Source organism: Odocoileus virginianus, chromosome 30, assembly GCF_023699985.2.
Source record: "Odocoileus virginianus isolate 20LAN1187 ecotype Illinois chromosome 30, Ovbor_1.2, whole genome shotgun sequence".
Lineage (NCBI taxonomy): Eukaryota > Metazoa > Chordata > Mammalia > Artiodactyla > Cervidae > Odocoileus > Odocoileus virginianus.
Window position 1 is genome coordinate 35158614 of NC_069703.1, and position 13625 is coordinate 35172238.

Sequence of the window (13625 nt, forward strand, 5' to 3'; positions counted from 1 at the left end):
TGTCAGTGTTAAATTTGTCATCTTTTTGATGGCAGCGTATACAGTTCGATACAATCTTCAGTCTATAACCTATCTTTACACTTCTCATAGGCAATTACTTTGTAAAGTAAGTGGGATAAAGTACATCTCCAACCTCTTACACAAATGAGGAAAGCCTACCCAGTCACAAATCTGTCAGGCAGAGCTAAACCTAAAAAAAAAAAAAAAAAAAAATTCAAGATTTTTTGGATCCTTGACCAGTTTTATTTCATTATCTAGCATTCAGAGATGTGCTCTACAAAAAACTAGACACAAAAAGGCCTTTTACTTCTTTACAAACTACTCTGTCAATTATCAATAAAGTCAATTTACACACCTTGCTTTTTAGGCCAAATATTAAAAGAATCCCACCTTTAACATAAGGGTGAAACAACTGTTAACAATACAGAGGAACAACACAATGAACATAACCAACACTGCTAAAGGGACAAAGGGAAAACCCAAAACCGAACCTTTTCCATAGCAGCTAGCTACGTTTTACAGATAGAAACAGTTGTGAACAGTCTGCTGACTTCATTTATCAATGAGGACAGTTACCCCTGGGACTCCAGGTGTAAAAAGCTTTGATAGTCCTCTTAGTTGAACACTGTTATTCCTGAGCTACCACCGTGCTGTTCAAGTTCACAGCCTCCCCACTTCAAAATATCTCAGGATTTTGTAAACAAGAATGTTCAAAATGCAATACAATGTGATTGAAATTTGGGAAGCTAGATTGGAAAGTGAGTGACTGCTGCTGTCAACAGCTAATCCTGGATTACATTTAACCTCTTTTACATCCAAGAAAGTTACTAAATACTCTATAATTAAATTATTTTCACAAATCTATTAAATCTTGCAAGTGAATTCTAGATTCCATTGTATTAATTGTATTAAGTTATTAAATTTACCGATTTGACTAAAAAAGATGAACCAAATGAAAAACCATGGACACTAACTAGTATCTGCCACTTACTTGCTGTGTGGTCTTGTGCAAGTTTGAAATATTAAAAAATGAAGCAGGGGTAAAAATACCTCCATTTCACATCTCCCTTAGATGTATTCTGCTATATTTTCAAAATCTTTATAAAGGCTTAAACACTTCTATATTTTTAGGGGAATAACTTTAGATAAAAAGTTTTAAATGCAGCAGAAATAAGACAAATAAGCAAGTGATGAAATCAATGTATAGGTAAACTGCACATCCTAATGAGGAACTAAGGAATCCAAAACATTTTGTGATACTACAAAAGTTATTTATTCACTATACACAGAACATGTCCCCTATAAAATGTACATGTAAATCACTAAAAAGTATAATTTGGTGAACATTTTCTCAATTACAGAACATACTAAATCAGTTGGGAATTAACAGCTGTCTGCCTCAAAATAAATCTTAATTATAGCACCCAGAGTCTCCTTTACATCTGATGCAAAGTTAAATACTTATTTTGGGGATTGTTGCCTAATATGTGTCTGAGGAGGCAGAGTTAACAATTAAATATAACTCTAGTATATTACAGTCACTGCACAATAAATCAGTTTATTACAGATTAAAACATTTTTTCATTATTTGTTATTAATGGGATGCAAACAAATACTGGATACTTTTAAATGGCAAATAACCACAAAATTGCTTCTTTGATAATATATCAGATTTTATAATTACATAGGATATAAATGGTGTAAAATATTGTTATAATACACCTCAAACAAGACAATGAGGCCACACTGTAATGATTCACTAGATTGTGCTCAGTAGACATTTATTGAATAAGTGGGTTTTATCTGTTTTTCTCCCCAATTACCCCGTACAATTTTTGGGCATACTAAGGGCTCAGTAAATGTTTGCGTATATACTGACTAGGAAAGAGGTGAGAAGAGATGGACCCTCTTAGCTGGATGTCAAGTATCATAATTGGAATTTACGAGGGAGCGTGTTTAAGGAAGATGTAAACCACATATGGCATACCAGTAAGGAAACTCAGATGCCAACAAAGCAAAGCATTAGCAGAAAACACTGGCACTGGAATAATAAACAAAGGCAAGATTTCCCAATAGCAAAAATAGAACTGACTTTAAGAGATAACCAAGTTTATATTGGACCATACCTTTTCTCACCCAATTCACTTTGAGACAGACCAATAGAGGCACTGTAAGAGACTATGGCTGTCTTCCTTGATATTCAGACATCCTAGTTTCCAATAATTTAACATGGACCTGTTACCCATGAATCAGTATAAACCTATTCAGATTTAGGGATTAGTTTCCACAAGTACAAAGTTGAATTTCCTTTTATTTGTCCTAAAATGCTTACTTTCAAACTTGAAGGGACTTCAAATATTCCATGTAGTTTCCATAACATTCTTTTTATCTTTTCAGACCAGAGTCAAAATATTCATACAGTATTCATACTGCAGCACCTTCCACCCACCCTTTGGTCGCTTGAACTGCCCTTCTTTGGTTCTTTTTCCGCTTTCTCAGATCTTTCTTGAAGTGTAGTAAGCAGAACTGTACTGGGTATTCCAGCTGCAGTTTGGTCTTAAATAAAAGAAGGATGTTTGTCAGTTTGGTTTTTCTTTATTCTTCTCTGTGGTATACAGGATTTTGTTAGTTGAACTGGATGTAGCAGCTTACAGGGCCAAATTTTCAAGAGAATAGTATAATAGTTCCCAGGTATTTTTCCTGGGTTGTAACTTAAGAGCTCATACTCTATGTAGCACCTTTCCTTTCTTAAGCATTATCTGTCATTATTCTTCTTGTTTACTTGGCTTCAAAAAAAAAAAAAAAATGCAGAGAGATCTTAAGTAAAAAGAGGTGAACTGTCAGCTCTCCCTTGAGTCTTGATTATGTTCTACTCCAATACTGGGTTGTGCCAGACACATAGTACATACTCAATAATTATGCAACTATGTAACCAACATTAAAGCCCTCTATAAGGATCCTCAAGTATCAGTAGGATCCCTACCCTGGTTTCAGCTATAAAATAGTCCCTTTGAAGCCATGTTAAGTATGTCACTTTAGAAATAACATATAAAATTCCCAAGAAAGTCTAAAAATAAGTGACATGTAAAAAAACCGAAAACATCAGGCCTTCTAATTCTATATGGACTGAGAACAATTTCAATGGGTTATTACCTAAATCTACTCTATTTATAGTCCACTAAAAAAAAAAAATAATAAATCATCTAAGGATCAGGCCTGAGCTCAAATCCTGGATCTGCCTTTTACAGCTTTTTCTTTGTGCCTCAGTTTATCATCTGTGACATGGAGAAAATAAAATTATCTTTCTTACAGGGTTCATGAGTAAATGAATTAATACATAAGACTAGAACAGTGTCTGGCACATCATAATAAATATCAGCTATACTTGTTTTCAGTATAAAGCTAGAACTCAGACCACAAAACACCTAAACCAGTTCCCCACAGTGACTATCACTTAACATTGAGTGCTCACCAACACTGAAGGCAAAAATATTTTAAATCATGCCATAAACATAAGGCCCAATCCACCTTGTTTAGGATGGGGACGAGTAGAATTATTGGTCCATCTAATAATGAAAATATAAACTTAAAAATCTGACTCAAATTTCATTTTAATGCATATCTTAACACTACAAGTAACCTAAGTTATTTAACCCAAGGGGTTTTAATATGCAATCATGAAACAACTTTTGAAATTACATAGGAAATTTTAAGTACTATGTAAAAGATGTACCTTTCTGGCAAGTTCTATCATTTCCAAAGTAAAAGTTGTGCCTAGTGCAACACTGATTTAAAATACTCCTAAATCTACAAAGAATTGTTTCCACTGTTATTTTAGAATCTCATTCAAAACTATAATAATTCCAGTTAATCATTATTTCCTTCATTTTGTTTTTATTATAGCATGTTTGCTTAATTTACAGCAAGCAGAAAATAAGCTGGGTCTTGTTTTGATCCAAACATTGATGTTTTAAAGGTTGTACACAATATTTGTTAAAAAGAACATATAAAAATACCTTTTTAGAAGCTTCTATAAGAAAGAAAATACAAAGTTTAACCCCACAACTTTCCTCTTTGCTAGAACTGCAAACTACTGCTACAGTTTTAAATAGACTTTTTGTTTAAACTATACATCCAGGAAAATCTAAAAAAATTAAAGAAACGTGCATATAAATGATTGCATAGCAGAACATGAACATTAACTGCAAACAGTAAAGAAATGAAAGTTAGAAATACTATCAAATATACAAAGGTTCTAGAATCAATCCTTTAAACACATTCCACAAACAGTATTTAAAAACCACCTTTTGTTCTTTACAGGCAAGGCCTAGATCTCTAAAACCAAAACTGAAAAAAGTAATCCTCTAAAAGGGATAGTCTCCCCACAACATTTCTTACTTATGCCTGTAAGCAAGCAATCTAAAATTTTAAAGATGCTAGCTTTTACTCTGAAATGAGACTGGACATATCAAGTCACTTTTTATTGCCCCCACATGATCTCACAGAGAGATGTTAGACATTTTTATAAAGAGTAGGGTATTATTTTCTTATTTTTATTGGGTATTAAACTGATAACCAAAAACTCAGGAGATGTGACTTTCTTGAAATTAATTTTTTCCAAGGTTATTTTAAATCTCATGGCACCAGAGAATCACTTAGAATGAGAGTGTTGCTTTTTAACTTGCCTCATGTTAAATAAACTGAGGTGTGAAGAACAAGCTTCCTTCATAAAGAGATGGGCACATTTTGATACAAATGCACATACCAAGGGCTTTAAGCATCAATATTCAGTCCATTTATACTATGCACTCACAAACAAAACCTCCTTTGAAGCACTATACTTGCTTTTAACAGCAGTAAGAAAACTATGCATTATGGTCAACAATGCTCCTTAAAGTTTAGAGTAACTACGTAAGAGCATTCTTTTCCCCTTAAAATTATTTCTGCCATCATCAACCTGCCCAAATTTTAAGGTGAGTTTTTCCGACATTTGTATGGTTCCAAATCTTCATAGAAACCAGGAAAGTGAAGGCTCCTTGTTTCAAACAAACAATCTGCCTGAAAATGCTACTTAACTCAGTTGTCATTTCCCAAGACAGTGGGGGTTAACAAAAGAACTATTCCACACTGTGCCATAAATTATCATCACGGGCCTAGACATCTTGACAAGACAAAAAGGTCCACCCTGAACCTAAATGTGTCTGGTCGGTCAGTGCTGTACTGTGGCTACAACTTCACTTTTTTATCATTCTATCTTATTAGCAAGCTACATTTCTAGGTTAACAGTTCTACCAAATATGGATATGAAAGTTTATTTTTAATAAGACAATGTTGCAAATTATGGTCAACCAACATCTTTTCACCAATACTTCAAGCATAAAAAATGAGAATCTTTACAAAAATATACAGAGACACCACGAATTGGTAGCTGCCCATAACATTAAACAAACTGGACTCTTAAGAGTGGCTTCTCAACAGCATATCATTTTAATTATAACCATTGCCTGGTACAGGGAAAACTGACAAGTGTTTTTTAAGCATCATTGCAACATTGTATTCCTGATAATTTAAGTAAACCAAACTACGAGTAAATGAATGATACATGCCTAAAAATATCATGGTTTATACTATCAGTGGCCACTGGACTTAGGACTAGTCCAAGACCTTGACCTAGATTTTGACCTAGACCTAGACTGTGATCTTGACTGAGATTTGGATCTAGGTGGTTCTTTTTTCCTTGATTCCTTTTCATATCTTGAGCCAGACTTATAATGTGTTTTGGAATCTGTTTTAGAGGTGCCTCTAGTTTTGGTGTGAGATGCAGACCTAGAACGTGATTTAGCCTTCATTTCTTTCTTGGGCTGGGACTTGGACCGTGATCTTGAATTGGATTTAGATCTTGAAAAAGATCGATTTCGGTGTTTGAATCTTTCAAAACAGAGGAGAAATACAATTAGAGTAAAAATTAGATTCTATATTAATCAAATTTGTTTTTAGAGCAAAAGTTCACTCTGAAATTGAAAAATGTATAAAGTCTTTTTCAAAGCAAAGTTATTTACCTATCATTGTCGGAATGGCTTCTGCTACGCCGTGGTCTTCCAGTCGGTCTACTGCTAAAAAGTACATCAGAAAAAGCAAACAGTGACACATGTCTATTTATAAGTTTCTAATTAAAAAAGTGAACCATAAAACTTAAAAAAAATAAAGTAGTAAAAATATTTTAAGTCTCAATGAAGCATACAATATACATAATTAAAAAGTATACAAAAAGATTTAAAAAATTAAAGACTAACAAAGTTTTTCTGACAGATCACTGTGGTACACATCACTTACTTTCTAGGACTATAAGATCTTCTATAGTTGTAATCGAAGGACCGACTTCTTGATCTTCTTCTGTCATAACTTCGGCTTCTAGAACGTCTGTATCTGTCATAATCATCATAGCGTGAAGAACTATACACATTCCTCCCTTCCTTGGCTTTCATCTGATTTGGAGCTATGAAACAGAGAAGGGAAGTATTTACAAACATTAAAAATGTAGTATTTAAGCCTTCAAATTATAGGAAAATTTCCTGTATCACTTTCCCCTTTGCCCTGAAATCTGTGTCAAGGCTAACTGTGAATATCTTGGAAAAAGTATTTATTTTCAAGCAAGGGTATTTAGAGATGGTTTTATGTTAAAAATGACACGCTCAACTATCCCAATTATTTTTTTTCCCCCAAAGATCTCTCACATCTAGTTTGTTGTCCAAAATAAGTCAACTACTTCAACATCAGGAAAATATTTTTAAAATTCCAAATTCAAACACAAATGACTTTTGAACCACATCCTAATTTGGAACAATCTTACCATGGTTTCCATTCATCTGGAACACAATTAACAATGACAAAATACTTAATGGTGGCCTATGAACAATATGTAATGTCAAAATGCAACAACATACATTTAGTTATATAGTTTTGAGAAACCATGACAAAGAAAACTAACACTAGCTAAATGCCTTAGACATGCTCATATCCTTGGACAGGTCTCAATCCTTTCATTAATCTCATCTGATCCTATGAAGCAGATACTTTATGTATGTGTGTATGAAGGTATAAATAATACAGTGACTACCCAGGAACCTATCATTCAACCCAAAAACTAGAGAATTACCAATAGCTTGTATCTACCTAAGTGATTCTCCTCTTCAGTAACTATTTTAACCTCTATCTTCTACTATCTTGCTTAAGGTAACATAACGGTTAAGCCAGAATTTAAACCCAGGTCCATTTGACTATAAGGCCTGTACTTCTGCCTTATTAGCATGCAGCCAGCACCTGGTTTATGCCTGCATTAACAAAAATCAAGTACTAATAATAGCATCTATTCTAGGTTTAATCTATATACTCTTTCTCAGTCTGTCAACTTCTACAGTCAGGCACCTACATAATTACTCAATATACCATGATGATCTTTTTTTTTTTTTTTACCATGATGATCTTTATAAGGAAGGGAAAAGACTCAAAAGAACCAAAACTTTATAAATTTTATTCAATTACACAATCAGTATATTAAACATGCCATAACTGATAATAATGATCCACTTTCTTAGTGTCCAAACATACTTCAGGGATTCTGGTCAATGCATTCTAAATCCTTCTGTCTACCTTGAAATTCTGCACTATCGTTTTCGGTTTTGAACAGATAGACATATTGCACAAGTATTTCCAAGAAGCACTCTCAAAACAGTGTCTAAATATGATGTATTTTACATGTATTAGACATAAGAGTACTTATACTTACTCTTTCGATCCCCCTGTGCAAACTGTATTTCAATTTGGCGTCCACAAATCCACTTTCTGTCCAAGTTATGTAAAGCATCTTCGGCATCACGAACATCCTCAAATGTGCTAAATGTTAAGGGGCTTGGGAAGTTTTGCAAACTTTGATAATGAATGTGTTCAGTTGGTAAGTCTGGAACAATTCGCAATCTCTCGACATTATTCTGGAAAATCAAGACCCCACTAACTAGTTGGTTGATTCAGCTATAAACACTTTATAGTATTAAGGCACTTGTGGTAAGTTTGAAAACACATGCGAATACACATTATAAAGTTATAATTGATATAAAGTCTGTTATAGCTGAACCACCAAGTAAGCCCATCAGGATTTTCCTGTTTTAAGGATTTTACAGAAAAAGACAAAATAGAAAAACAAATGCCAATTTTATGTTGTATGCCAAAACAAAAATTTCTTAAAATAAAACCAAAACTGTTTTTTGTATTTTTGTTTCAAATGAAAAAAAAAAAAAGCCAATAGTTCTTGTGTAAGCAAGCGGAATATACCTTACAAGAAATGAAAGCATTAACCTCAAATTAATCTTGCTAATTTTTCAGACATATCTAACAGATTATTTCATGTAGCTGTCTTACTATACCACACTAAGACTGATATGCTAGCCACTTGCAGTTATCAAGACAGAATCAAGCAACACTAAAGACATCACTATACCAAAAGCACATTACATCCATGCACAGACTATAAAAGCATGCTGTCAGGAAATAACAGACCATTTCTAAAGATTCCTGGACTAGAAAGCACTAACCATGACACTAAACATAAAGCTTCCCATGAGGAAACGGGTTTGGGACTGGTTTTCAATTTGAGAATTTCAAGATAATACTTATAAGCCCAAAGCAGGAATTGCTGGTACCCAGCTTTTGATCTGAGAGCCAAGTTGCTTTGTTCTCCCCAGTCAATGTAAGCTTCACAAAATTCTTCAGGCCAAATTTAGTTCCTTTCCTAAAACCACGATTCTAATAGAAGCCAAGCACATATTCAGAGCAGTGTCTAACAGAAAAGCTTCTGAAGTGGACCTAGGCTAGGTTTGGGTGTGGATTTTCATTCTAAAATTCACTGTTCTAACTTGTCCATTTCTATTTCTTAAATTTGAGAGGAGTGCAGATCTTAAGTGCTGATCACAAACATCGCAAAGCCATATACTCCCTTCAAGACTGATTATTAATATTCTCTTACTCCAGAGACTAAAAGATCTGTCTCACTATATTTGCTATTTTTTGTTCTGAAAGGACTCAAGGACCACAGCAGGGTCCCAGTTCTCTCTTCCCAAGGCTATTATGTGTAGTGAAGGAGAGGCTTTCTCAAGTCTTATATCATGATGCTTTCATCATGAAAAGACAAAGGTTGATGGGGAGTTTACAGCCTAGAATACTATAACCAAACACTCTTCCAGGTTAATGCAGTCTGGCTCTAAAATAATTGAAAAGAACAAGTTCATTTAATGGTATACTACTTTGAGACAGAATAAAAGGATTTAGATCATGAAACATAAAAATTATTAATGAGAGCCAATCACCATCTGGGGCTACCCTCAAAAACAGAATCCTGGGTTGGATGATCCATGGCAAGGCTCTACCTTATCCGTTAAGAGAGAGTTAGTTGGGAATGGGGTCAGATAAAAAAGAGAACAGCAGCAAAGGCAGTCAAATATTCTGATGCCAGTTATGGAGAAATTTATACTCAACGTCTTTACAAAATCCTGATACCCATTTCTTTTTAACTATTTTAAGACCAAAGAAAAATGTTATATATATAAAAAAAGCTGTAATTTGCCTTGAGGTTCCTTTGAATAATAACTCTTCTCTGGCTCAAGTATCACAAACTCCTGATCCTGGTTCCCAGGCCACCCCCAAACCAGGTAAAATCAGGTCAACACTCTAGTTTTAAAAAAAAAAGAAAACAAGCCCGATATAGTTCTTACCCTCTCTGTAACAGAGCTTTGCAACCAATTCTCACAACTGTCCTTGAGCAGTGGCCCTGCAGAGTGGCAGCTTTGGGCATTTCCCCTACGTCACTCTAGAACTCCGCTAAGTTTGCAGAGATCCGGTGAATTTAAGCAGTAAGAATTTAAGGACACAGCCCAAACCTTTGCTGTCACAAGATAATCTCAAGGAAGGAAATAATATCACCTGAGACTCTGGGCCAGGGAACAATTTCCCATAGATCCTGCTTAGTGCTTATAGCAAGGATAAGGCCTTTTGCAGCCCGTTTCTGGGACAACTGATCATATGTGCTAAAGTATTCAGGACCAGTAGGTTTCACAGAACTAAGCTGCAGATTTTAGAAGAATGTGTGTGACACTAGCATTCCCTTTAAAAATCTATAAACAGACAGTATCTCTAGTGGATATGACCTTCTAAGACCACCAGAGCCGTTTCTAAGTAATCCCCAATGCATGCACCTGTATCCCCTTTCACCACGCCTCTGTGGAGTCGATTTGACTCCAGAACCTCATGCTACTCCAAGAGCCCTGCCTGCCACCCTATGGCACCTGACCACCTGGCCCAAAACAGAACTATGCTGAATTTAAGCTTAACAACATTACATCCTGTTACACTTGAACTTCACAAGCTAAGAGAGAGTGCATTTATACAAGACCACACCACAACATCAAAAGCCCACAAAATCAAGTTACAGGTTTTGTCCCTAGACCAAACCGGAAAAATTTTGAAAATTAACTGCTTACAAAACATTAGGAAAAAAAAAAAAAAAAGAAAAAAAGAAAAAAAAAACAAGGAAAATAGTTATTCTGTAGGATACATCAGGTATGACTCCTTTAATCTTGGCCATCATTCAACTTCATCTTGACCTTTAACTCTTTAAGTGCTTGTCAGAAGGACTTGTCATGAGATGCTTGGCCAAATATGACAGATGGCTTTATCTTTAACTTTGAAAAACAACCTTTTCCCCCTTTTGTAGATAAAGCGAGGCTTTGTCTCCCATTAGGCTTGTCCTTCTTCCAGCTTTTCTTTATATTTTCTTTTCCCAAACTCTCCCTTCTCTTCAAGCCTGATCCTTAAGAGGTCTTTGGCTTGTCTACTTGCCTTAAGTGTTGAACTCTACTCTAAAGGTTCTTTCATGCTTTCTCTTTGGGGTCGCCATTAACTGTACAGCTTTACATTCTCTGAGGTAACAACAGAGGACAGCAAATTAGGGGACAATATCAAAGAAGCTTACCTCATTGTTATCATACAATTTGTTTTTGATCAAGTGATTCAAATTAACAAACAAGAATACCAAACTTTAATTGCTAAGCACAAGAACATATTAACCTTTGAGTTACATTAGAGGTGGTAGAGTGTATTCAAATTTAAATCACATATTATAATTGATTTGAGTTTCAGCAGCATGAATGGGAATTTAAATATTTTACTATTTTTGGATTAACTTTAAGAAATAGTAAGAACAATGCGAGTCAGAATTAATTTAGAAAAAAATTGAAGACAAAACATTTATTAGAGGACAAAAAAAAAAAAAACACCAAAAAAACTACTTTTTAGATGTTACCTCTTACAAAAACTTGAATTTCAAACTTCAACACCCCTCACTAATCAGCCATCTGAAGAAAGGATATTGAACATATGCAAATCCTCTTGGACGGCGAGTGTAGAAATCAAGTGGAACATACACATCAACTATAGGACCATAACGACCAAATTCCCGACGTAAATCTTCAGACCTAAAACATCATAAAAAGACGCCAAATTTTTATGTTCTCTCTTAACAGTTTCTTTGTAAGAGATTTCTTTCTGTACTATCTTAAATAATGAAAGGGACTGTGCTATGTTCCTGGATGACCTGAAACAAACAGGGAGAGCCAACTGTAAAAATATACAACATGTCTTTTTGAAAAAGGACAGCCAGAATCCATGATTTTGGAACATAATAAAAGAGTTGGTAATAAAACCTACTAGTGTTTTACATCAACAGGAAAACAGACATTTAAGAAAACTTGATTACAACGTAATCTTCACTGCTTTTATCCACAGTCTTTACTTTTCATAAAAACTATAGTTAACATTAAGTTGTCTAAGTATTAATTTAAAAAAACCCACAGTATTAAAGCAACTCTAGTATTCTGAAAAATATCAAGCACTTTTTTTGCCCCAAATTTTAGCGACAGGGTTACACACTTGATAACAGGCAGATACGGTTTGAAAAATAAAAGACAAATATATAAAATTTCCCCATAAATGTCAGTATGACAAAAAGGGGAAAATTTCCTAGAAGCTAGAGTACTATTGCTTACTTTCCTTTCCCTACTTAAAAGACAGAAAAATCACACAAGGCTACCAAAATGGTGTGTGTGTGTAAAGGGGTTACTTGTGAAACCGTAAATCTGGTAACACCTTTTCCAAAAAATTCTGACCGCAACTCCAAACAATTAAGGGAATTGGCGAGAACAAAGGGACGGTCCAGATTAATCCAATTTAGCTATCAACGCCCTAACGGTAGAAGCTTCCTAAACCTCCCGTTTTCAAAGCGTGATCGGCATTTCCCGGAAAAAGGGAAGGACTATTTCGTACCGTCTCACTGGGAGAAATTTTTTTTTATCTCTAATCTCAACATCCCTTTTCTCCCAACATCTCCAACACCAAAAGAAAAAAAAAAAAAAGGCAAATATAACACAGCAAAAAGGGTAGCAAATGCTACGCCACACTTACCCCCCGCCCCGATCCCGTTATTTTACTGCAAAACAATTTTAACTAAAAGAAAAAAAAAAAAGCCAACTTGTGGGGCGAGGGGGCGTGCACCCCAAAGAACGTTAACTTCAAATCAATGGGGAGCTGAGGATCGGTGGAGACCCGAGATTGGAACCTGAGAGGAAGCGGGGAGGAAGGCTCCCCACCATCTGCGGAGGGGGAGGGGGCCGAAACCCCCGCCACGCGGCCCGCGCTCCCGCGACCGCCCTGGAGGATCAGCGGCCGCCGCCCTCGCTCCCACGCGGCGGTTGAGCCGGCGGCGCGGCCTAGTTTGGGCCCGAAAGCCCGCGCGGTACCCGCCATCTTCACCCCTTCCCCTCCCCCCGACCCAGGCCCCATGCGTCGCCGCAGCGGTCTTTCCCTACCGCCTGCGGCCTCCCCTGTACATACCTGGTATCGTCGGCTACGTTCCTCACGAAGAGAGACGTGTTGGGGGGGCGCAGGTACCGGGACATGACGCCGGCGTTGAGTCTCCGCAGGGACACTAACGGGCTCAGCAAACCGTCCGCAGCTTCGGCGCCGGATCCTCCTCAGACACACACACACACACACACACACAGCCAGAGGGCTCCGCTACAGCGACCGCCTCTTCTCGCGAGACTTCACTCCCGCTCCCCCACCCCCTCCCCTCCTACCTGGGCTCCACGCCGGGACCTGCAACGGTTCTTTCCCGCGAGATCACTAGGCGTGCGCCTGCGCACACCGGCGGCCGGTGTACGTGCCGCAGCCTCGGTCTCATTCATTGGCTTCTTGAGCTACCTCCCCCCCTTTGCCCGCAGCCCGCTCTTTCTTTCTTTAAGGCTTTATTTTCCCGCCTTTTCCTGCCTTGCGTCGCTTTCCCGTCTCATTCACCCGCCTAAGTCAGGAAGCAGATGTTTTAACTTGTGCGCCATACTGTACAGTCGTTACAAACTGGGCAGAGTTTTAAATGTTATCATTCGGAGAGGCAGGCCTTTTTTTTCTGTCTGGTCCATGTTATGTCCTCCTGGCTTTCATGAGATCGCTGACCTGCAAGAGAAGAATTTAGGGCCTCTCTGGTATTAGTGTGAGAGGGAAGGACCTGTGTGTCCTTGCAGAGA

At 36.8% G+C, this 13625-nt stretch overlaps 1 protein-coding gene across 9 annotated transcripts; it reads right to left on the minus strand.

Annotated features, from left to right (window-relative positions):
- Positions 1–220: 220 nt before the first annotated feature.
- SRSF10 (serine and arginine rich splicing factor 10) lies at positions 221–13127 on the minus strand. Of its 9 annotated transcripts, XM_020874607.2 has the most exons (7): positions 12937–13126; positions 11418–11522; positions 7787–7890; positions 6334–6496; positions 6060–6113; positions 5827–5928; positions 221–2556 (listed from the first exon to the last, which is right to left on the minus strand). In XM_020874607.2, the coding sequence occupies exons 1-7, from the start codon at positions 12999–13001 to the stop codon at positions 2496–2498; spliced, it is 654 nt and encodes a 217-aa protein (XP_020730266.1). In that variant the 5' UTR covers positions 13002–13126; the 3' UTR covers positions 221–2495. The 9 variants fall into 9 exon arrangements, with proteins under 9 accessions (XP_020730266.1, XP_070315021.1, XP_070315020.1 ...); XM_070458920.1 differs by lacking the exon at positions 5827–5928 and having other exon boundaries at positions 6060–6110; positions 7787–7888; positions 11416–11522; positions 12937–13124; XM_070458919.1 differs by lacking the exon at positions 5827–5928 and having other exon boundaries at positions 7787–7888; positions 11416–11522; positions 12937–13123.
- Between the last annotated feature and the right edge of the window lie 498 nt (positions 13128–13625).